The sequence below is a fragment of the Barbatula barbatula genome (assembly GCF_947034865.1).
Source record: "Barbatula barbatula genome assembly, chromosome: 6".
NCBI classification, from domain to species: domain Eukaryota; kingdom Metazoa; phylum Chordata; class Actinopteri; order Cypriniformes; family Nemacheilidae; genus Barbatula; species Barbatula barbatula.
The window spans coordinates 23,907,201-23,934,921 of NC_136765.1; the positions used below are offsets into that span (position 1 = coordinate 23,907,201).

Sequence of the window (27,721 nt, forward strand, 5' to 3'; positions counted from 1 at the left end):
AAATAGTGTCAGGGGTCCTCAAACTTTTTGGGGCGAGGGACCCCCTTAGAGGTGATAAAATCTTCCTAGGACCCCTTCAAAATGATAACTGTAAGTAAGCATATCAATTATTTTGCCGGCCGGATAGCTATGGGCCCCCCAGACCCCCCTCTGATGTAAATAGTGCAACTAAGATTTCAGTTATGGATCTGGCATAGTCAGCGATTTATTTCTTAACCTGTCTACATTTGAAACAACCAACTAAACTTCGCTAAACAGCTTTAGCTGTCACTAAACAGCTAAATCGAAAAAGTTCAATTATAAATAAGAAGGAAAATACAGAAGCGCAGAAGATACAATATGATGCACAAAGACTCTCTCACATTTGGCTTCGATAATCTGAACAGTGCAACAACTTGATTTCATATACACAATACTTTGTTTCTCTCTCAGAAATTGAATCAACATGTCTGGCCGATGTGCAGATGGTTTGAGTGACTCATCTCTGAAGATTTGGTTTGAGAGTCTAAGAGACATGGCTGTGTGATGAAGGTCTCTGTGTGACCACCAGAGGGCCCCTCATCAACAAAACACACACTTCAGCTGCAAAACCATTCAACCATGAGACTGTTTGTGAAAACGAAATACAGTCGGTCTAAAACTATAAACAAAACACCACCGAAGTGAGTTTTGAAAACCAGTGTGTTGTCGTTCTCAGAGGTTACGGGTCCCAGTGACGTCTGACACCTTTCGGGTAAAGGCCATTTGTCAACATTTTTTTGTACAGTACAAGACATGCATATAGCAGTGAAAGACAACGTATACGTCTCTCTTTCAATATAAGCATGCTTATTAACATCAATAGGAGGCAGAAGCAGAGGCCAGCGCAGGTTCCTGAACATGAAGGTGGGCTCCTTTAACTTCGAGCGATCTAGTTTAACAAAGGTTTGTCTGCACATATATACAGTATATACTCACAACACGGTAAACACGGTGCACATAACCTGCACGGCAGCTGTAGTCGTGTTCTCAGTTTCAGTGGCCCAACACTGCAGCCAAACCTGCACCTCAGATCTTTCACTCCAGTCATGAATCTTTAACAATACCCATCTGCACACACACACACACACACACACACACACACACACACACACACACACACAACATACTCACAAAGACACTCGCACGGACATTGTTTTGAGCAACAAAGGCCCATATGTCTGTTTCCTTGACCCCCATTGCAGAAATATGTTGGTGCATGTGGCTCTTGGCAGCGCAGAGAATATTTGTGTGTCAGTATAAGTGTATGCGTGTGTGTGTTTGTGTCAGGGCTGGGAGTTTAAGAGTTTCATGCAAGAGTGTAAATAAAAACTACACGGGCCGCACCAAACAGGAAGTTAAGGTGGAATTTCAATCAGAAAGGTATTAACGGGACAGTTGTCTTCATGTACTCACCCCCGAGTTGTTCCGAATCACAGAGAAAGATATTTGGAAGAATACTTGCGATCAAACAGTTCTTGGACACCATTGACTACCATAGAAGGAACAATGACATGCCAAAAGTGTCCCAGAACTGTTCGTTTCCTACATTCTTCAAAAGATATTTTGTTACTGTGGTATGGTACTATGGTTTGCGTTCGGTCACAAGAGTTCTTCCAAATTTCTTTCTCTGTGTTTATCAGAACAAAGATATCTATTCAGATTCGAACTCCGGGACGAGTACAAGATCATTTTTGGGTGAACTTTTACTTAAAGACAGATTTATTCGATAAAGGTTCACTGTAATAAAAGAAATACAGTTTTCACGTATAACGAAATAAATATAATATTAATTTGTAAATAAACTAAGTCCCATTTCTTCTACTATTCATATCACCCAAATTGAATGTCAATACCCCATATGTTGTAAAAAAAATATGCTTATGGATAATTCATGTATATTTACTTCTAGTTGCCTTTGCATATTCGACAAGGAAAAAATAGTGTTATTATACTGTCATATTATTATCATTATTACATATTATACTGTAATTCAATTCTGCATCCTGTTTGCTACGTTTAAATTCAAAAACGGAACTGGAATATAAAATTCAATTCTCAATTCAATTCTGAACAGAGCGCAGGTTTGTGTGTGTGTGTGTGTAGGTCACCGAAATGAGTTATAAAGAACATCCCTGTACAGTTAGAACGTCTCTTTCACTGCGACCTGCAGAGATTATGATTCAGAGGCAGCGCGCTGCATTTGTCTTCATTTTGTCAGACTGTCTTCATGTCTTATTATTAGTGGCTGTCAGAGCATAGAGAGGAGGGTGGGACGCAGGGGCGTGCTTGGTTACACACACACACACACACACGGGCTGAAGGAGAATACATGAAGCTCCATCGTTTTGCCCCGGACCCACCCTGGCCAGACTCAGATGCCCTTTTTAGATATCCCATAATCCTCCAGTCGCACGCTGAAGGTCAACGTAACCCGGGCGTTGTGATGATTCCGCCCAATTGTGGCCACTCCTCTTGGAAACAGTCATCCATTTTTTATGGCCTGTGAGAAATGCCTTCGATGGGCTATTCGCTAGCGCCCTCACAAACAAATAAAGCGTATGGCTGAGTAACAGCATGGAATATTTACTCACTATATTCTCTCCCCGTGCGTCCCAGCCCGCGAGCTGCGCGTACAGCGTGTTTGGCGTGTGGTTTGTGCTGTTACTTATGCAGGCGGGCGGCGGGTGAATAATGACTGCATGCCCGCGACTCAGAGTCGATACCAGCGCTCAGGTGGAGAGAGAGAGAGAGAGAGAGAGAGAGAGAGAGAGAGAGAGAGAGCAGCACGGAGCGACTACAGCTGTTACATAAGGACAACACGATTCAATGAGCACAACGCAGCCAAACATTATAATAAATAACTAAATGTAAATATTTAGCATCGAATCAGAGCAGAACAGATGTTGGTTACAAACATTATTTTTGATCCAAAGGAAACATGGGGAACATTCATTTAAATCCGATCGATTTAACATTGCCACGTAATGCAATGACATTTCTACGTTTACAGTAAGCGTGGCTTAAAATCACTTTAGGAACTATTACTGTACAGCAAACAAGCCTGTTTGCAGATAAATCTGCTATTTATAACTTGAAAATTGTGTACTGTGCAAATACTGCATTTCCAAACGAGCAACATTTACTTAACCATTAGTGATGAAGAGCGAGAAAGCACATTTTTGGTAAATGAAATGTCAAAATTTGCACAGTGAGTTATCGAACAATGAGGCTCCTTTATTACAGACCAGAGAGAGAGAGAGAGAGAGAGAGAGAGAGAGAGAGAGAGAGAGAGACTGCCGTTAGATCATAAAAATAAAGCCCCAGGGAAATTCTGAGTCACTACAGCAACGGCCTTGCTTACTACCAGCCCGACTAAAAGACAGAATGAGAGAGACGGACATACAGAACAGAACTCAAAGACTAATAGATATCTTATAATAAGTCCCTTTGACTACATGCTGGGTTCACACCAAATCGCGTTCCGCGCTCTTTATTACTTGCGGGAAAAGTTTGTTATTTTCGATCTGACAAATATTTTCAACCTTCGCGGAGGACGAGGTTGAGTTTGCGTCAACTCGCATCTTTGCATTGATTTTGTATGTGGGCAATTCTGTGAAAATGTCAACCTTACTTAAGTTTTTACCAATAGTTTTTAAGATACTAACATTTGGTGGTTCGACTACCCATGTGAGATCTCTGTTCAAATTGTAAAGCATTTGTTTTCTTTTAAGTGCATGATTTTTCATAGTCAGGATTGTCACATCCATAACGCTACATATTCCTCATAAATGGACACAAATGAAGTAACTATTTTATATTCTATAAAGAGGCATCCCTTCTCCATTCATTGGGTATTATTGCTACAGGATTGTGCGTTTCATTTAATCCTACAAAGTATGTACCTTTTCATAAACTGACATGTTTATACTATCAACAAGGTTTCAATAAATTATAAACAGATGGTTTAATATATTCATAACACATTCATTCTCTGAGAATTGTTATGTCACGTCCGTAACGTTGGAATGGCCCATGTAATTTACTCTTGCGAAACGCCGCAAAACGCTTCATTCGCGTTCGGTGTGAACCCAGTGTTAGCCTGGTTGACAAAAAACAAAAGAGCTCTAACTCAAACTATAAACAGCGGCTTGTTATTCTCAGGGTAAAACCAAAGCCTTGCTGTTTAAAGATCCGCTCATGCGACAAGACCCCGGCGATAAGGCAATAAAAGCTCTTTCTGCTGCTTGGTTCGGCACAGCCGCAATCAAACGCAATTAAAGCAGAACATTCCAGCTGCCCGACCCGACGGGAGTCGCCCATTTCGCCTCTAACCAGATCGAGATACTTCCACTTTACAGCTTCTGATGACAAACTCAGAGTGCTATAAACCAGCATGTTAAAAACCTTCGCTCGACTCGATCACTGCAGGCCAAATCCTGTCCGTTCTTCTGTGCGCTGTTTAACACCGCTTACATCTACCTTATACTTCTCTGGCTGTACGGACACATTTATTTCAGTTGATTGGGAATATACAGTATATACACACTAAATGCATCGATAGCATAGATTGTATGCACACCTTCACACACACTCACACAGGTTTTCATGTTTTGTGGGGAATTTTATAAACATGATGACCTACAGTATACTTTACTACATACATACAACATATTTCATATAATAATTGTATTTATTTATAATTTATTTTACTATTATAATTACACTTTCTAATAGTAATATAAAATACGTGAACATTTAAATAATACAAAAATGTTTGATATTAAAGTAAGGATATTTTAAGTTTATTATACTTTAGACAAGTCTTGAACATTTAAATAATAAAAACAAATTTGTATTAAAGTAAGAATATATTAAGTTTATTATACTTTAGACTGTACTTAAGTCTTGGGTCATGTTTAGTCCCCTGAACAGACCGGATTTATTAATACATGAATATATTGATGATCATAATAATAGTTACATATTTATAAAATGTTACGAACTAAATAAATCTAATTTAATTTAACAAAACAAATAGATATTGCTGCCTTGGTGGTGCCTATTCTTCTTCTCCTTCTGAGCTGATGATGATAAAAACTAAAAAGTAAACAGAAGCAAATAAACGCATGCAGAATATCTCACGTGCAGATTCAACATTCAGCTTTGATAATCAATACACTGACAAATCAAGCTCGTTCTTTCATGTCTCACTCTCTCTGAGCTTAATCTCTCTTTAATGTTTCCAAGCTAAACATTAACAACATCGGCGTTCCTACTCCAAAGGAAAATATCACACGTCTACAACTGTGGGACATTCGCTGGATTAGCACCTGCCACAACATGGACCACACATCTACTTCTTCATGAATACAGAATGACAACGCTCGAACAGGGTTTACTGTATCATAAATGTATATATCAGCTCAATAATGTTCAGCGGATACGCCATAACCCGCTGGTTTTGTGTTCATGTGATCTCTTGACAAGCTGTTAAAAAAGTACACGGGGCATTAATCTTGTTTACAAGAGCGCTATTGTGCACACCGATGTGTCTGCGGCAGGTGACGACACGGAGCTTCCGCTCTCCTGTTTTTCTTTACAGTGAAGTCATTCATTAATCCAGAGCTCACAAGTTATAATGAAATTATTCAATGGGATCAAATTCCTTTGGCGTGACACAATGAGGAAGACAGAATTGAGAGGATTAATTTCCACAGTCGGATTTGCGCTCGCTGTTTGGAGATCGAGGTTTGCATTTCTCCCCCCTTGTCATTAGAAAGTCAGACAGATGCGTCTGCCCCAACGGCACATCTACAGTGCAAACGAAACCGTCTGCGGAGCTCGCGTTGTGGATTACTCTGCGGATCGCAATGGAGAGTTTATAATACAAGCTTGTGAGTTTCTAGACAGCCATGTTGACTACACAAGACCATTCAATTATCAAAATGACCACCGGACACCATCACTATACAACGGCTCTAGCAATACAGGGAAAGTTGGGCAAATGGCACAATTCTGCTGTGGGAAATAATGTTTCTAATGCCTGGCTGATTTTGAAGAGGGGGTGGAGAAGGGGACGGGGGGTAATTCAACAGTCAGAAGATTGAAAAATCGTCGGAGGGATAAATGTGTTCGGCTGTGTGCGTCTATATCGTGAGAATGTTTCATCTGTGATAAATAGGCATCACACTCCACATACTGTAACATTAATCTATACATTATATACCAATATTAGAAAAATATTTATCTTACATTTCACATACGGTGCTGTAATATGTGTAGGCTGGGGTCTAAATCTAAAACGTATAACTTATTATGATAAAAGTAATGCGTTGGTACCGTGATATGTTTTTGAAACGCAGTACCGTCTCATCCATGTCCTATGGTACCACTAGTACTTCTTTGAAACAACTAAACAGATTTCGGTTTAAAATGTAAAACAGCGTTGCCTGCTAAATCATGTCCTTAATTGGCATTGCTCACACAATGAAGATGCTGTCAAATATTTATCTAAATACTGAAACAAACTGGAGTTTACACATTGGAAATGTGTTGTATGACTCACTGTCTTTGACTCATAAAGAGATGCATGCTGGTGTAATATAATAGAGACAACAGTTCTGATGTAATTAAAGCACTTCAACACACACACAACAGCGCAGAGACGAGACACGACTCATACAAAACAACTGGCAGCGCATTTAAATTATCATATAAAAGTATGCAGTAGACCATAGGAACATAGTCGAGTACTGAAATGAGACAGGGAGGAAATGAGAGATTAACAAAAGCTAAAGAGGCAGATGTAGAGAGCAGAATACAAAAGAAAATGAAGCGCAGAATCCTGTGGCTGTGACTGTTTTCATTTGCTTTTGGGGGTGAGAAATGAGAAAAAGAGGCAGGATAGAAATCATGTCAAATTTCAATTTGGATTTCACTTTATTTTCTGGTTCCTTAGAATGGTGTAGTATTAGTGCTGTACTAAAAGGGATACTGCACAAAATAAATGAAACTGATTTAATGAATTAACCTTAAGTAATTCTAAACCAGTATAAGTGTATCTGTTCTGTTGAACACAAAGAAATATGTTTAGAGATCTCCTCTCAAAAAATGGCGGTTATATGGGAATACAATATTCTTTCTACTATGGTAGTCAATGGAGATATCAGTTGCTAACATTCATCCACATATCTTTCTTTGTGTTCTACAGAACAAAGACATTTATACAGGTTTGGAAGGACTTGAGGATGAGTAATTCATGACAGCATTTTCATTTTGGATGGACCGTACCTTTAAAGACAAATCAGACACTCATGAGGGACGCATTCACACGAAAGAATGAAATTAAACAGTTTAGTAGTCGCAGTAAACTATTAATCTATAAAATATATAAAATATTACAACAGTGGCCTAAAGTGAACTTTGATGTCAAGTATTGGAGATTTTGTATGCATGTTGTGTTAACGGAAGCTCAGCTATGAATTTAAGAAAGCTTGTAAAGAAGCTGAATATTGTAAAGATGTGTAGTCTGGACATCCCCTTTAGCCAATTCTGTAGTTAGAGCTTATTTCATTTTAAAGTTAAAGAAACGACATAATAACAAGAAACCTTTTTGTTCCATCCAAACGAAAGAATGCAGTAGAAGAGATTTGCTGTCGTGAAAATGACCTGGTTCTAGTGTTTAAAAAAACAGACTAGAGAGAGGCAAACACTGAGAGCGTGTTGAGGAAGTGTCTCTTTAGGGAAAGGTGCCCGGCGTCCGTCTGCAGGCCTGTTGAAATTCTGCAGGTATTTCAAGGTTGTTATCTATTTCAGATCAACAGTGCGGGTCAGGGTTCACGGCTGCCCGCGTTCGCCAATCCTCGGCAGACCCGTGATTGACAGCAATCAGCATCTCGCCGGCATCACTCGAGAGACAGAGTGAGGGTCAAGGCAGCGGGCGATTTGGTCTGTCATTTTTAATTATCCAAATGATATTCACAGACAAAACCTCTCCCATCCATCAGGGCAAAGCATTACCATAGACAATGTTTGTTTAAAGACCGACCTATAAAATCAAACAATTATGAATGCAGACAAGTCTTGCTATTGACTGCATAAATAATAAGGGTGGATCTATTCCCCCCTCCGCCTTCTCCCTGTCCAAATTCCCACCGCTAATGAACCAGAAGGGCGCGCGGGAAATGGATGGCGGATCATCAAAATTCCCCGCTGTGCGCTACCCATTGACCTTTTTTTTCACATAGAACCTTTGGTGACGCCCGGTCAAGCTTTATTGACAGAGTTTGAGCCGAAAGTAAAGGGCTACTGAACACAGACAACACCGTTCGTGCATTAACATGTCACATCGGTGCATTAGCATGTATAGGCATGTTTCGCCGCTTTATACAAAATTCAAAAGTGTGTGATGTTACCCTCCGATTGCAAGACTTCTGGGAAAGTTGCGAGGCCGCACCCATCGCGAGGGTCTCGTGTCCGGTCGTCACCTGTTCAACGTAAACTGAGAATATCTGTTCCACATGCCACATGTGCTTTGGTTCTACCTGCGACCAGAAAACACCTGCCGCACAATGACAGGAACTCAGAACACACCTGCACACATCTTCCCTCGTGCAGCTGAAAACAAACTCAAACACACGCACAGGTGCCACCTGCTCCCGTCTGCCTGCCACTTCACACCTGCACCCAAAATATTCCAACACATGCAAAATGTGCACGGAGAATAAAAGAATTGGTAAAACTCTTTGTGTGATATGCATATATAGTGAGAGCGCTCATAATGCTTTTCATTCATTATTATAAAGAAGGTTAAACTTAAACAAAATTTTAAGGGATAGTTCAACTAAAAATTCACCTAAAACACTAAATACAATATTTTAAAGAATGTTGTTAGCCAAACAACATTGGACCCCATTGTCTTCCTTTGGGTAGTAAATAAATAGGTTATAGGTATTTTTATTTTTACGTGATCTATGCCTTTATGGAACATTGTTAAAATGTATGCTTCACTAGGTTATAAAATATATAGTTCCAGTCCTGGAGGCTGATTGGTCAAATTGGCATCCTTAAATATACAATATTGGTCATGTAAAAAACGCATTTTATATACTGTAGAATAATTAAATTGAACAAACTACCTTGTAAGGCATTAAAACATCACTAGGCTGTACTTTAGTTTGGGTGCATACGTAGGCAGCAGACAACGAGGTAACTTTAGGAACACAGCCTCCGTCTCGTACAGACCGTCAGGTATTCATGCCGTCAGATAAACATATTACAAACCGTACAGCAGCTAATAAATGAGGTAAGATGAAACGAAGCGTTTACGTGCGAACAGTACGGGCAGAAGCATGCGGCTAACACGGGAACTGAGTGGCGAGAGACCCAACGGTGAGAAAAACCGACCGGAGAAGTGTGAAAACTCATCCGGCGTGTTGGACAGCAGCTGAACGAAATGATGTGTCAGGAAGCCATCCAACACATGAGATGAGATTGAGCCTTGCGTGCGTGTGTGTTTATGGATATGTAAATGCTGTTCTCATTATGTTATGCAAGCTAGCGAACCACAACAAGAGAGGCTCTGACATGTTTGCTTTCAACAGCAAATTAGTGAAGGATGGGAAAGCTATAGAGATCTTCCAACAGCCGATGTAAATAATGCGGCTAAAAGCACGGAGCGTTGACCTCACGCCCGCTCGCGCAGTGATCCCCGGCGCTCCGTGATGGACATCACATAAACACATCTGCCTCGCTTTTTACAAATCTATGTGCTGGGAATGCATGACGGACCTCGACTGATCGGCTCTAGAAACACTAAAATTGCTTCAAATTCGAAAAAAGCCTTGTTTTGTTTTATATATACAAAGACTAACTATTTTTATTTATATCAACAGTCATCAAAACACCTTCAAAATATCTTCTTTTGTACTCTGCGAAAGAAAGAAAGTCATAGAGGTATGGAATGACATGAGGGTGAGTAAATGAACATTTTACATTTTTGGGTGAACTGTCCCTTTAAGAGTTAAAGCTCCGATGTCTGTTGGGAAGAGCGTGCACTCAATATTTCTGTACATATTTCTGTACAGGCTACTCGGTTCGGTCTACTATTATTGCTTTCTTTAAGCGGCATTTTGGGAAAAGACGTCTTTAAAAATAATAATGAGCCATACACAATGACTCTGGTATAATTATTACAGCACATTAAAGAGCAGCTATCACAAGAATAATCCAGTGAAGTAAACGCTGTGTGCCGATCTGTTAAGCGTGCTCAAGGGTCTCGTTTACTGCACAACACTGAGCTTGTTAAGAAAAGTTATCTAAGTGCTGGATGATGTTATGATAAAAAGACATTTAAAGGAATTATAAGGAACAGCATCACACTCATGCAAATCTCTATCACTATATTAGTTATATAAACTTATTGATGTCACATCAGGCTAAAAGTAGATGCTTCGGCAATCGAGAGTTTTTGGCTAGTAATCCCAAAATGTCCTTAAAAGTTCATTTATTAGTGTGTCATTTGAAGTATAGCCAAACCCACACAGACAGACAGACACACACACACACACACACACACACACACTGATTGACAGGTGGGTGGGACAACTAACAAAGTGCAGCCCTAAAGTTCAGTTTATACTCGTACGTACCCTACACCGTAACCTGACGCGCACCTCTCCAAAAATTTAACAACGCGTCAAGCACTGTGATTGGTCTGTTTGAACCCCTCCCTCAGGTCAAAAAACTCAGCGACAGCATCATGTTTAGTCAAACGCATTTCCGAATGAATTATCTAAGTAAATTATTTGTTCTTCTGTATTTAACATCTCAAGCTGCAACAAAAGTGACCTTTTACTTGACGCTATCACTGCTAATGCCTCCGGTTCTTCTTCGGCTCTTGTCTCGGTTACACAAGCAACACACGCATGGGCACTGACGCCTAGTGGTCATTGCCTGTCTGCGCGGACAACGACGTAAAGTGAAAATGAAAACTGACACGTAGCCTACAGCGTAGGTCCGAGGCACAACTAAAAACCGTGCTTTAGCCTGTCTCAAAACTATGCTTTTAAAGGGATAGTTCACCCAAAATAAAAATTCTGTCATCATTTATTCACCCTCATGTCATTTAAAATCTTCATTTTTAGGTGAACACACATCATCCAAAGCATAACTTAAATATGATGGAGCAACTGATACTTAGCAACTCAAAGGACAGGACTTGCATTGTCATATTAAAATAAAAACTTGAATTAATTTTGAAAGTTAAAATACTAAAAGAAAGTCATCCAGGTTTGGTAACGCAAAAAAACGAACCTCTTGGACCGGGGCCTGATTCCCTCAAACAACCTGCATGAAGAGTAGGGCTTCACATCTGCCATATAAGACGGCCGGGAGGTGATGAACGTCTTGTTTGTGTTTTCTCTGCCACCTTTCTACCTGATCTCACCCAAGATCCACAGAACCGTGATGGCGATTCCTCTGAACCGCGAATCAACCTGCGATTACAGGCGGTGACAGCTGCACGCAGACGGCCTCAAAGATGCTGCCTCGCTCCTCCTTGATGTTATGCAAATGTAAACAGCTGTCATTTCTAAAGCCGCTGTCTTTTCGCTTTCCACCGGTGTGAAGATCGAAGGGTTTTCAAAGTGTCTCTGTTTTTTTTTTCTCTTTTTTCTTTTAATCTAAACCCTATTATCACAAACAACCCAACACAACAAAGACCACGCTATAAAAACAAACAACGAGAGAGACAGAAAAGAACAAAAGAGACTAAAGTAAACAAGGAGTTGATGAAAGATTGATAGCAGGAATTTGAAGCAGTGAGACATATTAAGAGGTGTTTGGTGTCCTGTCACCCCTGCGCTCACCGTAGGTGTGAACACACACGCATGCCTGCACGCACGCATTACAAAGTAATTAAAGCTCTCTGTCGATCAGTGTCCCACAGCAATCGTCATCTGTTATCGCTAAAACACATCAAAAAATGTAGATAACCAACGAACAACAGCAGCAATGATCTGTTCAGTGGAGATCACAAACTTTGTGAAACACGGTGGCACAGCCGTACCGTCAACGCAGAATAGAGAATGCCCGATCACTCGCTCACACACAACATCCACACTTCCTTTCTGGATGTCTAACCTTGACACGACATATTCACATTTATGTGTTGAAGTCCATATGCGATGACCTGCGCAAACATCATGCATCGTCAAGTTGGATAAAAGTTACTTCATTTACATTTACATGTTACAGTTAGTCATTTGGCAGAAGCTTTTATCCACTTATAGGTGAGGAAACATTGGAAGCAATTATAACAACATAATAAGCAACAAAATACGTAAGTGCATCAAAACTAGTCCATTTAAGCCTAGCACAGTATACAAAGCTAAGAATAATGAGGTTAGTATTTTTTCTTTTTTTTTTAGAAGGAAAGGGAAAAGAATTAGGATAAATCAATCAGCGACGTGTTGACGGAAGAGATGCGTTTTCAAAAATAGCTAAGAAGATCTCAAGACATTTGACAGGTTTTGTCCCAGAATGTCCTTTTTAATAGGACTAGTTTCTTACGCATCTCATCTGAAACCTTTGCTTGAGCATGCATGTGCAGTTATCCGAGAGGGGTAGGAACACAAACAGCGCACAAGTATATACAAATATTTGTCATATTTCACACACTATTACATAAGAAAAGTATAAGGAGAAAAAACGTGACATTGAGATTTCTCTGCCAGCTCCACTACTCGCTACGGCATAGAAAGTGTTGCGTTGTGTTTAAAGTCTCAATTACCCAAACGAATTTAAGCTGTTGTTTTAGTCATTTTCCTGTTTCTTCGTGGTGGTCTTTAACCCGCTGATTGTGTCATGTAGTTTGCGGTTACCTTTGATATATGCTTTAGTTTTCCGTCTGATCAGTTCTGTACAGCGCTATCGCCATTGTTGTTGAAATGTTCATGCTTTCCATAAATATTAAGAGTTATTTCTTCTCAGACAATGGAATTGTGTCTGTTGTTAGATCCATATACAATATAACCTTATTGAGTTAAACACGGCGCAGTGATATGGAACTGTAATTCGGTCGACAGATCTAGAACTACTTCATATGTGTGAAAAATAATGCACAATTGTGGAACGTTCGTCAGCCAATCAGAATGAAGCATTCAACAGCCCTGTGGTATAATATTGAAATACACATATACGGTGACAGAGAGAGAGAGAGAGAGAGAGAGAGGAACAGGAGTCGGGAAAGCACCACAAGCCAAGGCTCAAACCAAGGCCACCCAAATAGCCCACTTGACTATTGCCAGCAACTGGGCGTGTGCTTCAAGTTCAAGGTCATGTCATACGGTGACACCCAAACAGGCATTACCATAAACATCCAGTGGCTTTGTTAACGCACGCCTAATTTACAACCATGCTTTTATCTTCCAAAAACAGTGAACGAAAGGTGCTGTGTCCATACACTCCTTTTGTCCTTCACAGACAGCTAAGCTGTCGTCTGTCTTAAAATCAAAGCCTGCATCTATAATTCATCTCTTGCTAAGCATGATCTGGGTGATATAAATGCTATTATTTAGCGGGGTGGAAATGAGAAGCGCTCTGACAGAGAACTTCTGAGCTCTCTTGCTAATGACCTATCGCCGCTGTCAGAATCAATCCGGCCCGCTGCCCACGCAAATGACAATGCACTGTGGGAGTGGACGAAATGGTCATTTCTGTGGCCATGAGCGCTGGCACAGCCTGTGCTGACGCTGTAAGAGCCGTATCACCCTTGGGCGGGTAAAGACCCGACGGAGGAGAAAGCAATGTGCCAACTGTCCGACTTTTTCTCATTTTTGCGGCAGTTGACTTTTATGCTTAGATTCACTCCTTGCATCATAAACAATTTTTATGACTTTGTTCCATATTTTCCGATGGCAAGAAAATAAAATGCTGTTTACCCTATTTCATTTGAAATTTAAAGGATTCATATTGTTGTGTCATGACATTGAATAGCGACGAGAAAGCTTAAAGGAATTACAATTTCTGTGATTATTTACTCACCCTCAAGTTGCTCTAGACCTATATCTTTTTTTTTATTCTGGACGTAAAACACAAAGAAAAATATTTGGAAAAACGTTTGTAAACTAACAGTTCTGGGGCACTATTGACTTATGTTGTGTTCAACAGAACAAATAAATATAAACAGGTGTTGAACAACTTGAGGGTGTGTCAATGATGACAGAGTTGTCTTTTTGGGTGAACTGTCGCTTTAAGACTAGCTGCCTCCACTCACAGAGCTGCATATCAAAGCTGTTCATTGATTATTTGGGTTGACAAAACCAGGCCGTAAATGTATTCGGCTTATTTGTGCATAAACAAAGGAGTATAAAAGGGTTTCTGTGCTGAAGTTTGGTCCCGGGTCAGCGGGGTCACACCAGTCACATGACACAACAACAGCACAAAGACCTCGACACCACAAAGACTTCAACCGCACTCCGGGCGAAGCAAAAAAGCTTGTTTAACCTTGCAAAATAATTAATTTTTTTATTTATAAAGCTTATTTTACAAAGGTTTCAAATACACGTCTAAAGCTGCAATAAATCTAAAGCAACATTGTATTTTGTTTTGTTTGGACTGTCAAATGTTCGCCATGATATTACTGGTAAATAATATTCACGCTCCCATCATCAACACTGCATTTTGGCAAAACCCTTTCCTACGAATAAACAAAAATCACACCAACAAACCGCAGACAACACAACCCTAAATGACAATAAATACTGCGTATAAAGATCTCCGTGTGTGTCTTTTCTTGTGCACAGGCGTGCGCGTCCCCGCTCTGTCCATCCCCAGGTGAAGGACGCCGGCGGCCCTTTCCCCCAGTCGCCTTTATTAAACGCTATCAAACATGCTTTAAGCTGTCTAAAATTAGCCTCGCCGCTCAAGCACTAATGATGGCCTTGCATCCATTATTAGTTCATTTTCTTCAGATCAATCACCAGCCGAGCATGCTTTTTTAAAATGTCATCCTCAAACTTTTCACAATCAATTAAGCTGAAGATTAATGGGGACAATTTGCCAGGAACAAGTCCTTCCTTGAAAAGGCCACGCCTCGACAGACTTCCTGCCTGGTATTGGTGTTAATTATAAATTTCCGCTTTCCTGTCACACACTTAACCTGTCGTAAGGGAATCTCGCTGGCGGCCCGGGGACCACCGAGCCGCTATTTAAATATTCCTAATCCGCTTTTTGTTGGACACAGGTGACTGGTGTAAATTGCATTTTTTTTTTCGTCCTGTGCCATTAAAAGGAATTTGAAAGGACGCCGGGGCTGTAGGTAGGCTCGAAAAGTGCTTTATTTTAACCTCTGATGTGAAATAAGAAAACCACTCCCTTGAGCGTCTGTAGAACACAGGTAGAGTCGATGGAGTGCTAGCGCACATTTACATACATGTTAAACACATCAGAGGTGCCACGGCACGTCACTCGAGACCTTATACTGTAAATCAAATATACAATGACTGAATTTTTAATTTGTTGAAATAAATGTGCAATGCTGATATTTTCAATTTCATCTTACCTGCAGGATGTGGCTGCCAAGGTGAGGCTCAAAGATCTCCGCGGCAGCAGCGCCGGGGCTCCGTCTCCGCTGGGACCCGATAGCTGCGAAGAGAAACACACAGCGTGAGCGCGTCGGTCGTCGGCATGCACACGCACGCTTCGGCTTTAAATCCAACTGAACTCGGAAATGGAATTCGCAGGTGCCATTTTAAATAGATACAGTAAACTGGCGAACAAACACTTCCGCCTGGTTAATACTAAGCCCCTGGTACTGTAAATACACAGATGCAAATCAAAGCCTCCGAACGGCTCCCTTCTGCATATTCAACCGGGTTCGGCGCTACAAAGCCTGCTGTTTATAGCAGGACTAATATCCATTGAGCTGCACGGCATCGGGAGAACCGAGCCCTTAGGGCATTTTTTTTCCAAGTTTCCAACTTTAAAGTCGGCTCAGGCTCTGCTTAAATATGGCCTGGGGTGATTTCAAACTTAACAGACCTTGTCCCACCAGAGCTCATTACAGAGAATTTTATAACAAAGTGCTCTGTACTTAATTTTCCAAGCCTAGCCAGGCGTTAGGGTAATGTTGCTGAATTAAGTGCAATTAATGATGTAATAAAGCACTGAATGGCCATTAAGGAGTCTCAAGGACCAGAAGCAAACAACAGTTTGGTGTCTGGGGAGGAACGCAGCAAGGGACACAAGGACATTGTGCCCCGGGTGAGAGCGCGCGCGAGAGGAGGCGAGGGACGGAAACGAGGCCGCTGTCCTTCACAGAGACTCAAGCTAGGCAAACAAACTTCTACCCTCCGGTAATGCTTTCAGCATTGAGCCCTGCGTCCGCCCCGGCGGAAAATCAGTGGCAAACGTGAGCGGTACGGAGCGATGGGAGAGATGGAGCAGGGCTTTTAGACGCTCCCTGGAGCAGCGGGGTCAGCAGCAGTCGATGCGGGTGGGAATGCAAACAATCCAGAAGTGCCAGAAGGGGGGCTCGCAGCGCACAGCAGAGGGTGCTGTTACGCCCTGAGGATAACACGCAAGGCACTCACCAGCAAAACACACACAGCGTGACCAGGCCAGCTCATATAAACACACACTTTAAAGGGATTCCTTTATCAATTACTCACCCTCTTTTGATTTCAAACCTGTGTGACTTTCTGTCTTCTGCAGAACACAGACGAAGATATTTTGTAGAACGTTGAAAACCAAACAACAGGCCACCATTGACTTCCATATGTTCAACATATCATCTTTTCTGTAAATGACGTGGGGGTGATTAAATGATGAGAGATTTCTTAACCTATCACAAAACACACAGGGCTTATTTTAAGACTAAACTTGGTAACTCCAAAATAAACGTTCACTAACTCAAGCATACATTGGCTTTTGTGGGTAAACAAAATCGAAACTTGGAGCAACATGCACAATACAAATCAAGGACATCCAACTGTGAACAAACATTCACATTCCCTTGTGCAACAACCATCAAATATCCATCATTTGGTCCATGTGGTTAAGCGCATTTCTTGGCAATGAAAACTAAAAATACTCTTAAATTGTGTTTTTAAAAGAAAGACTGAATCGTGCACACGCAATATGTTTTCATAAGCAGGAAAATGTTTCCAAATCCACAAGTGACAAATCATGTTATATTTGAGTTAATTTTGAACACAATGCATTTTGCAAACCCTGCAAGACATGTGAATCCAATTCAGGTTAAAGCAATCAGACGCGGTTTGAAAGCATCGTTTTATGTGACCTGGCACAGCTGCACTTAAAGAAGATGAAGAATATATCAAAGTTAAGAGTGCACTTGACCAGCTTCAAATGATCCTCCTCTCTCTGTCCTTACAAGATGACATCTCCACACAACAGCCCTCATCACTAAAGGATTCTCGCCTGTGAAACATCATGGAAATTAGGCGTGCGCTCCAGATTCCTTGACCTTGACGATCCTTTCAAACTCCAGATTGCGGTTAATAGTTCATAATGAAGAAACGTTGAACGACTTCATTGTATGGCCACCTCTCATGCTGCTGATGTGCTGTTCTTAATAGCTATGGCGTTAATGAATTAAAATCTTATAATGAAAATGGAGCATCTAAACAGCTGAACACATCACATCCCAACAAACACCAACAGCATTGAAACTAAAAATCACAAATCAAATTGAAAAGAATAAACAACATTTAAAGTTCTAGTTCAAGACCCAAAAGACAAAATATATCATGTATTGCCAAACCTCTCAGCATCTTTGAGCATCCCCAAAGAAAATCAAACATAAGTTTAAAAATGTCAAGAAGCCCTTTTTTTTGCAGTTCCCTAAAAATGTCTATAATGTTCCATTTAAAGGTAAAATAGCAGTTTTATCCTCTACCGCCTATTTTTTTTTAAATATTCAAGTGTCTAAAATACATCAAGAGAACTATATGCCACATGCAGTGTTCCGGTATCTAAATTGGTAGAGGATTGTGTAAACAGTTCTTGAGTTGAATTCCCAGGGAACATTTAGATTAAATGCACTGTAAGTCGCATTAAATGAAAGCTTCAGCCAAATGCCCGAATATAAATGCGAACATGCGGATGCTTTAAGCGGCGTCTCAATACTGCCCAATGACACGACTGTGCGACCAGGGTACGGCTGAGAATTGAAAGCCCATCCTCCGCACGGCTGCCCGGGCAGCCAGAGAGGGGAATATAATTGCATATTGATCTCAGGAATTATGCTCTATTAATCTGCTTCATTTTGCTTGTGACGCAAATGATATATGAATAGAGAGCTCGCCGGAGCGGAGAGGCAACAGAATGTCTGTCCTGCAATGATTCTCCATAATATACAGTATCTCTCCTAGTTTAGCTCCCTGCCACGGCAGATTGAGCCGATACAAATATATTACGGAGGAAATGCGAGCAAATACATCTCCTAATAAGCTTTAATACGCTCTCCTAATAAGTGGCGGACAGTAACGATGCTGTAAATGTTCACCCGTGTTTTGGGTACAGGGTCTGTTTACGGGGCGTCAAAGTATTTCGAATTCTGGTTGCGGACACTGCAGGCGACAGGCACTTAGTTTCACAGATATAAACCAAAAATGGCAAATATCTGAAAGTCCTTGACGCCAATTCACAACATCTAAACAGACAAAGACCCTGCCTGATTTAGACTAATGCCATTTTATTATGAGACCATATTGATTTCCATTTGACAGTTTCAATATGTAATGCTAGTCTTTAATACCCGGCATGCCACGAGCACATTTGCAGCAAGACTGCACTAAATGCAATTTGTTTCTCCGCACAGTGGCAATTTCAAAGCGCCAGTGCTGTTAGAAAGTCAATTTAACTTTCACTTTTATAAGTCAACATTATTGCTATTGTTAATTTATTTCTCATTGCATGGGAAATTGGCAGCGAGGTTTCTGACTGTCATTTCAAATCGGCAATAATTTCTCGTGAAGCTTAGACGTCGTATTCCCAAGTCCTGGATTATTGGAGCTAAATGGGCGTCCCTGGCTTCACCAAAGGCTCAGGGGCAGGTACTGTTACACAAATTGCCAATTCAATTAACAAAGTGTAGACGCTCAACTGGCAGCTGGCACACAGGATGGCTATTTTGGCAAGTGTCAGGCCTAATTCATCAAGCCGTCAACGTTCTCGCAGTCGGGAGCCGCGGACGCTGTCAAAGCCGCGGACGACACAATAGGGAAGCGGTACAATACGGAAAAGCTCAAATGCGAAGAAATATTAACTGGTATGCTAACTACTCGAAACGAGACTGCGGCGGTAAGTCGCGCTCACAAATGCGTTTACGGCAGCCTGGTAAGATAAGAAACTAGAGATGATTGAGTGCCACCCAAAAATAGAGGGAGAATCAGAGTAAGTGAATCACTGAGACAGGTTCAGAATATAAATCTGGGTCTGGATAACACCCTGACTTTGGTTTTCAATTACACCTTTTATGATTCAGATGATGGCAGGTGGGAGTATATTTACTCGTTTAACATATGAAGAGGTTAGCCAATCGTAACTGAGTCTTAAGGTACGGTAACATAAATACATGGCTTCATTTAAAGAGAGAAATGGAAAAGATTATGAAAATCTAAATGATGATAGTCTAATAATAATGAACTCATAATGGCAGTCAGTTTCTTCGGGTAAATTGCGACACGCGTTGTCACTTAGAAGCGACTGTCAGAAACTATCCCTACCCACCGTGTTTGGTACAAGAATTGTCGACTGAGCTGAGAGTACATCTGGGAGACGACTATTCAATGTTTGTAGTTACATTTGCAAGACGTCTCTTAGACGTTTCCGGACAGATATCATAAAGACATCTAGAAGATGTCTCTAAGATGTTTATCGTATATTTATTATGTAGTTACACAGCAGATGTTTTCCAGACCTGCAGATCTTTAGAAGACAGACATATATTTTACTAGCACTATATGATTGTTAAATATGTCGCTTATATCGTTTACAATAAATTCTGTTAAAAAAGGGTCTTGCACAGCACACGCGCAACATCTCACATATGCGCAGTTGCATGTTTAAGTTCTGTCTTAATGAAATGATGAGCCTGAACAAACCACAGCATGTCATTAGCTTATTCAGAAAATTACAGCCTGTTCTTCAGACATTGTTCAGCCGTCTTTGAACAGAAAACATTCATCTAGAGCAGGGTAAAACTCAACAATGCATTTCCAAAAATACAGTCTTCATGGCAAGAGCGCTCTTCACTGGATCATAAGCCAATTCTAAACCGAAGAGCCAGAGAAATCTTGCAACTTCATTCCCAAACATCTGATTTGCAATTTCTTATTTGTTTCAGGAGCCCACGTGTCGAAATAAAATAAACATTGTGCATTCATATAAGAATAAATGATGCATTTTCAAGCTGACAACCGTAATAATCGTAAATGAGCTATCAACAGTTATCTATTAATGTCTTACAACATCTCATGTTGTCTTTCCTTCCAACTGTACTTCAATCTTTTCATAATGTTTTCACAGGCCAGATGTCATTAAATAATTGACTGTAGTTGAGATAATGACAGCGCTGGATTCTCCTCTTCTCAAAGGCCTCTGAATAACTAATGCCTGTGAAGATGGAGCTTGAAACATTTGTTTTAATTAGTTTCTTTTAACATCTTTCACTGCTTTAAGTTTTCATGATGATGTGTTCAATAACCCATGCTCATCTTTTCTCCTCATTTATATCATCAAAATTTAAGCCGCTTCATTCTGCGCTAATGACGCTTCACACATCCGCAATCTTCCTCTCTGTTCTAAAACGAAGTGAGCTGCCTACATAGAAAGCTGCCTACAGAGCATTACAAATTCGATCTTCATTTTCTACCCGTTTCACACATCTTATAAAGAAATTTGGAATGGACTGGAATTATTTCAAGAACCATCATTTTTTTGCCTCGGTTCTTTTGAATCATTCAAACCTTTTTCCACATTCCACATCGCTACAGAAATGTTAGATTACACCTTGAAGAGGCGCTCGGCGAGGAATAATTGTCTATGGAAAGCTTGTAGAGGGTCTGAAGTCCCGCTGAAGTGATTTGGAATTTTATCATTGTGCTATTTCCTCTCATCACAAGCAGAAACAACTGTGTCAGATACACTGATAAGAGGGCCGGGGAGCGCGAGACTCCATCTCTCCAACTGACAAGGACTGTCCACTCACGATCCGTATCAAAACCCGCGGAGATAACAAGAGTCACGTTATTCTCAAAACGCAACGATTTCAGGAACAAAACATATTCATTTCCACCAGCACGACAAAAATACACAACCAAAACCGATGTTGGCGAAGCAGAGTGAGCGTAGGCCTGCTGCTTTACCCGGAAACCTTGAGAACGTTGCAATGATGGACCTGACTATTTGACAGAGTGACTTTAGAAAACGCGGGAAGACAAGGCCGTGAATACGCTGGGTGCCATGGAAGATTTGTCCATTTGTCATATTCTTTTATCGCAATGTAATATTCTTTGCCTCTCAAATAGTTACATTATTTCATTAACAAAGGCAAAAACTAGGAAAGTTAGAAAGGTTGCGTCAACTACAACAGTCTCCTAAAACAATTTCTGAATCGCCTAACCGGTAACCAAAACATTAACCAATATTAAAAAGTGACATAAAACACTAACCAACAGCCTCGGTGGTCTATGTGACATTTTGATGACAGACAAACCTGACTTTTCCCATAGACTTACCATTACTTTTTCCAAGCACTGACAAATCAAGCACAACAAATGTGTCATTTAAAAAGTAAAACAGGCTCAATTTTGGTTACCTGCTATCTTCCCATCCTCACCGACCAGCTGACGTGTCACCTATGGATCTTAAGATTGTGAGAGTCCCGGCTGCTAAATGCAGCTATCGATAGCTCGCTCGGTCGAGGAAAGGCAGAGGACGACGAGATTATTGACATTGACCAGCAAAGCAAGGTCAAGTTCAGGGGCCATCGCAACTGAATCGATACTCCGGGATGAGCAAAAAAAAAATAATGGAAAAAAAAACCTCATCTAATTTGGAAATGCATTCATTACGCCAAACCGCATTACAGCTCAGACTGCATGGACCGCGTGGATGCAGTACAGCTATATGGAGAGACAATCCATTACCAAAGTGCAAGCAGCAGGCTTCTCTTAATAACCCCAACCAAACCCATCCAGGCCTGCAGGACACACGCTGGCACAAATCTGGCAGCGATTCAGGTTGCCTCGACTGCTTTCGTGGAAGACTCAAACGTATCCTGAGGTGCAGTTACCCCAAATTTTGTGCTCCATTTAGAGCTGAAACATAAGCAGACGTGATGATGATTTTCTCTTTCGCTGTGTTGATCAAAGTTCGACCGAAGCTGCTTAGTTTGCAGTATTGTGGAAAAGATGTAGATGTTATCATGCGCTGTATATTCGGTTGTTTATTATTTATAAAAGAAAAAAATCCCTTGAGGATGACATCATATCCTGTTGCCAATCCAGGGTTTGAAATATTTCCGCACGGTTGAAACCTGTGTGACTCCACTGCTATTCTGCAAAAGGAAGCATTCCGATTGGCGGATTTAGGTTTGCTGAAAAAGCTTCATAAACGCTGAAGTACTTGGTCAGCATTTGACGAATAACTTTGCTTACACTTTTTAATAATTTAAACATCATGCTGATAAAGCCATGGGAGAAAACTCTCAGCATGGACGATTCAGTCAAACGGAATACAATATTAAGACATTAAAACACCAGCAGAGAATCTGAAAACAACTATTATACAAAAAAACGACCATACTTTTCCTCTGGCATTTTTGTTTTATGGGCTTTCTGGCTTTAAACAATAAGATTTTGTAGGGGATACACAGGCCAGATTTAAACCAGCATCAATGGGTGCACGACAGCTCACCCAAAAATATAAAAGCATTTATTCACCCTCATTTCATTCCAAACCTTTATAACTTTGGATAACACAAAAGCTATTTTGAAAAATGTTGAAAAACATTGGCCCCCATTGACTTCCATTGCATGGGTACAAAACCACAAAGACCTTTCTCGAAATATCTTTCTTGTGTTACACAGATTAGAGTCCTATAAAGGTTTTGAACGACACAAAAGTAGAAAAAGAATGACAGGATTATTTTTTGGGTGAACTATCCCTTTAATGTGGCCGGCCACATCTACAACTGACCACACTGTTCCACTTTCCGTCGGTTTTGAAGCGCTTCTTTGTACTGAAACACATAATGGCTGATGTCATGGTTGAGGTGTGTTTTGTTGAAGGGCTAAAGGAACATCAAGGCCAGTCTATGTACCATGAAGTCTTTGTTTTTCAGACACTTTTCTCTTCACGACTGCAGCATAACCTGCACAATCCTGTCTGCCTCCGACCCTTCCCTGTAACACCACACATATCAAAACACGCACTCGAATACCGCCACGCTGTCCTCCAGAGATGTCCTTGACGTCCTACACATCCGCTCTGGCAAAGTGCCCAAGACCAAGACAGTTAGTATGATTTTGTGTGTGTGCGTGTGCGTGCACGCATGCACATATAGGAAAAAAAGACAAATGAGATCTCTTAAATATCTCAAGTGTTTCTTATAGACAGCGGTGAGATTAAATGGAGAGCCAAAAGAGACTTTTACCTGTTTGAAATGTTTCTCTATAAAGAAACAGAGCCTAGCAATTGCATGTGTTAAAATAATATTTCTAGTCATTCCATATTATATACAAATAAAGAAATCACTGTAAAAGTTGTACTCTCAAAAACAGCATCTAACCATTAGAATAAATATGTTATAATTCAATACAGCAGTTATATATGACGAAATATCTAAACATTGTCTTAAACATTGTCTTGAAATGTCCCAGTCTTCAGTTAAAAGTCGGATTATTCAATTTAATAATCATTATTTTCCCGAGAAGCGAAAATTCTCTCATCTTTTACTTTTGACTGTATGACTTTCTCCTGCAGAACACAAAAGAAGAAATTATGAAGAATGTTGGTCACCAAACAACATTGGCCCCCATTGACTTGTATTGTATTGACACAAAACCTTGTGTTCCACAGAAGAAAAAACTATTTGAATGAATACATGAAATCTCTATACTCTCTGTGTATGTCATCAAAAACCTCTATTTCAATGTCTTCACGGCAATTTTAAGCAAAACATCAGAGACAAAGTGACGCGTCAATGAAACAATAACTAAGAACATCTCTTGAGGTATGAAAAAGCTACTTCTGTGCCACCAAACATTCCTCTGAGCGTGAGAAAGCAGGACTGAAAGAATGAGACGGACAAGATGACAGCCCATACGTTGAGAAGATATTCAGTGCGATTGCCGCAGAATGAGAGCTGAAAAAGCCAGATAATCGCTGTGGGCAATCAACAGAAGGTGAGGCGAGACGAGTCGAGACGGGACACGGGCTTCACGCTATTGAATCTATAACATAGATGATTGCAGACGCATTCAGACGGCGGTGGAACAACCTGTAATGCCACGGCAACAGGAGTGGTGGAGGATACAGGCTAGAGGATGAGAGACGGAGAGAAAGAGAGAGGTGTAGAGGTGGAAGTCTGTACACGAGCCGTGGCGTTCACACATTGAAAGGCTGATGTTTCAGGCTGCCAAACAACATAATGAGTCGTTGAGGCAGAAAAATATTAGCACCAGGGGAATATTTGGAACGTCTCTCGGAGAGAGTAATTAGAAGCTAACCCGCAATGACATGATGATCCAGAGAGGAAAGGAAAACAAGAGCACCAAAAAAAGATCTGCAGGGCTCCACAATACAGTTATGAGCAGATGTCATTTATGAGGTGATGGTGTGACGTAGACCTTTACGGATTCAATATTACACCAACTGGATAAATAAAAAAAATACACAGAACAAATTGCAAAAAAGCAATAAATGTAGATACTATATTATTTACATTCGAAGAAAAAAGACATCTGTGTAGAGCTAAGAAGCGCTGCTTCTGTGGCTATGTTTATGGCAAGAGACGTGTTTAATAATAATATAAAATATATATAATTTTGTTTCCTTAAAAACTGTAGGTCAACATGCGGATTAACTTGATTAAAAACTTTTTCCAAAATGTCAACAGAATAAAATAAGTGTATCACAGAGCTAATGCAGTCTAGTTATTTGCATTTAAAAAATAATTTGTACACATAAATGTCTGTTTGTCTTTTAAACCCACAAAAGCTTATGTAAATATAAACACATTCAATAATAAATTGATATCATCAAGTAAAAATGTAAATGTGATTAAGTAAATAAGTTGTGTATAAACGTATCGTCTGAAAGTTTAAGGTCACTTATTCATTCACTAACTGTTTATATTTGTTTACATTTTGGAATAATATGAAACACAACAAAATTACAGATGTGAATTATGTATCATTTGCCAAAATAATTTGCAGGATTATTTCCGTAACAGATCCATGCAGTGCTTCTATAACATTGCAAAGAAATACTTGCTTGCATTTGGGAAACACCCTTTGATGCATTAAACAGCTGTCTGGGTAGGCAGCTCAGCACGTTTTGTGAGGTTGTGTGCGTGTGTCTGCGATAGTTACAGTACAATAGAGCAACAGCAATGAGCGTCAGACAAGTGTCAGAATCTGTGCTCATGTCCAGGTAGACTAAAAGCATGTCAGGTGCACCTCTGGGAAACTACCTGCGCTGTAAAAATTAATGAACTCTGCGCTGCTCGCCGCCCTGCTCCACCAAATTACATTTTCAGCCTCACAACTCCAGGACATGCTGGGTGGCTTGATGCGTCGCAGCTATCCATCTTTCCGCAGAGCCAATTTTCATTTAAACCTAATTAGAAGCCTGAAATGAACATTATGCATTAGATAAAGCGTCGGAAAAGTGGAAATATCCTCGGAGAACCACTGGAAAAATGGGGGAAGGGAATATGAAGGGACTCGGAGAGGGAGGTGGTAGGAATTAATTACTAGCCATTAGGGTACGAGTCATCTCAATGCAAATGTTGAGTTAAATGGAGGAATTAGTCCCTCAGTTGTGTTAAATACTACACGTTGATTTAGTACGGTACAACTAGTTCATTACGCAGAGGTCAGAGTTAGAGACGTCGGAAGTGCACATGGACACGCTCGCAAGCGCTCATGTGTCCAGAAAGATGAAAGGGAACAGGACCTTCCTGACATATTCTGCTCTGCATCCACACCATTTATAAAATAAAAGCTCCAAAAATATGTAATTTAGAAACGATTATGTTTGTAGTGAGAATATTCAATCTTTTCCTTTTAGCATGAATATGTTAGCCTTTAGAAGATACAAGTCATCAAAACTTTGTGTCTCTCATCTCCGCCAATGGACCCTTTTCCCATTTCTGGGTTTCTCAGCAGCGGAAGTCGTCATAGTTGGGTAAACTTCTATAGCGGTGAATGGGAAACTAACAAAAATAAATTTGTTGCTTTCTCATTTGCACAAAAGGAAATTAGGTGACTTTACCGTGCCATTCCATAAATGCTGCATAAGAAACACCCTTGCGTCAGCGTAAACTTTTTTTTTGATGCAAAGGTAATATAATAGAAAGTATAGTGTTATACTATAACTACTTTATAAATAAAACTTTGGAGGATTTAAAATGCTGATGACGGTTGAACGCGTCATCGAAGGCTTGTGAAATGGTCCATACAAATTTGAATAGAAGGAGGGGCCACTCAATATGCCCCGCCCTTAATTTCTTTTCAGTAAAAATGATCGAAGAAATCTGCACATTTACAAAAAGCACAGCTTATATTACTTGTAAATTCCAATGAAACAGGATGTTAAATGTAAATGGCATCGGGGCGGAATATTATTATATCCATCACATTTTCTGGAATCATGAAACGTGACAACAGATATTTAATATTTACATATAGACATCATAACAGGACAGGTCTTTAATTTAAAACATCACAGGCACCACACATCAACACAAACCAATAGAGTTGTGCTTTCGTTTAAACAGAGAAGAAACTCTGACCCAACCGTATCAAGCATTGCCGTGATTTCATTAAGATCAATATCACACCTGTTTGTACGCGCCATTATCTGCAAGCTTTTCCAAACTATCCCCTTATATTTATCAAACTTGCAGGTGACGTCCTGTATCTGTAACTGTACCCGCCTTGCGTTTCCGTATCCAAGAATGCAAAGCAGATGTTTCCATTATTATCACGGAATAACAGAACAGTGCAAGTAAAGCCACGAGCCGCAGGTCTTATCGTCCGTTCCTCTTATCTCTTCTTTCTCCACTGCGTTTAAAGATCTCTCCTAGAGAAAGCAGTGTAATGGATCTCTCTACACTCCCTGCATGTGTGTGTGCGCTGACACGCTTGCCCTTGGCAGAGAATTAGGTGAGGGAACAGGTCAATTTCACATGTTGTGTGTGTGAGTTTCCTCAAGAAAGCAGCCCCGGCTTTGTCCTCCTCGACAGACTGATTGCTTTTGTGCTCCGATTGCTTCTTTCCCAACCACCCACTATCACTACAAGCCCCCTCAAACGCACCCCCCCAGGCCTACCCTTTAAAACCTGCTTAAAGTATTTTGTCCGGGATTGCATTAGCGAGCCAGAAATTAATCTACCATTACGGGGAATATTGAAGACCGCAAAGCTTTGAGGGTGGCGGCGATAAAA

General features: G+C 40.5%; 1 protein-coding gene across 1 annotated transcript in view; it reads right to left on the reverse strand.

The window, feature by feature from the left end:
* Positions 1-27,721, reverse strand: part of npas3 (neuronal PAS domain protein 3) — a gene marked incomplete at its 3' end in the record, with an annotated part of 208,956 nt that overhangs the window by 93,011 nt on the left and 88,224 nt on the right. The window contains exon 4 of the mRNA XM_079459342.1: positions 15,584-15,666. Within this exon, the coding sequence (XP_079315468.1) occupies positions 15,584-15,666 (83 nt within the window). The remainder of the gene's footprint in view (positions 1-15,583; positions 15,667-27,721) is intronic.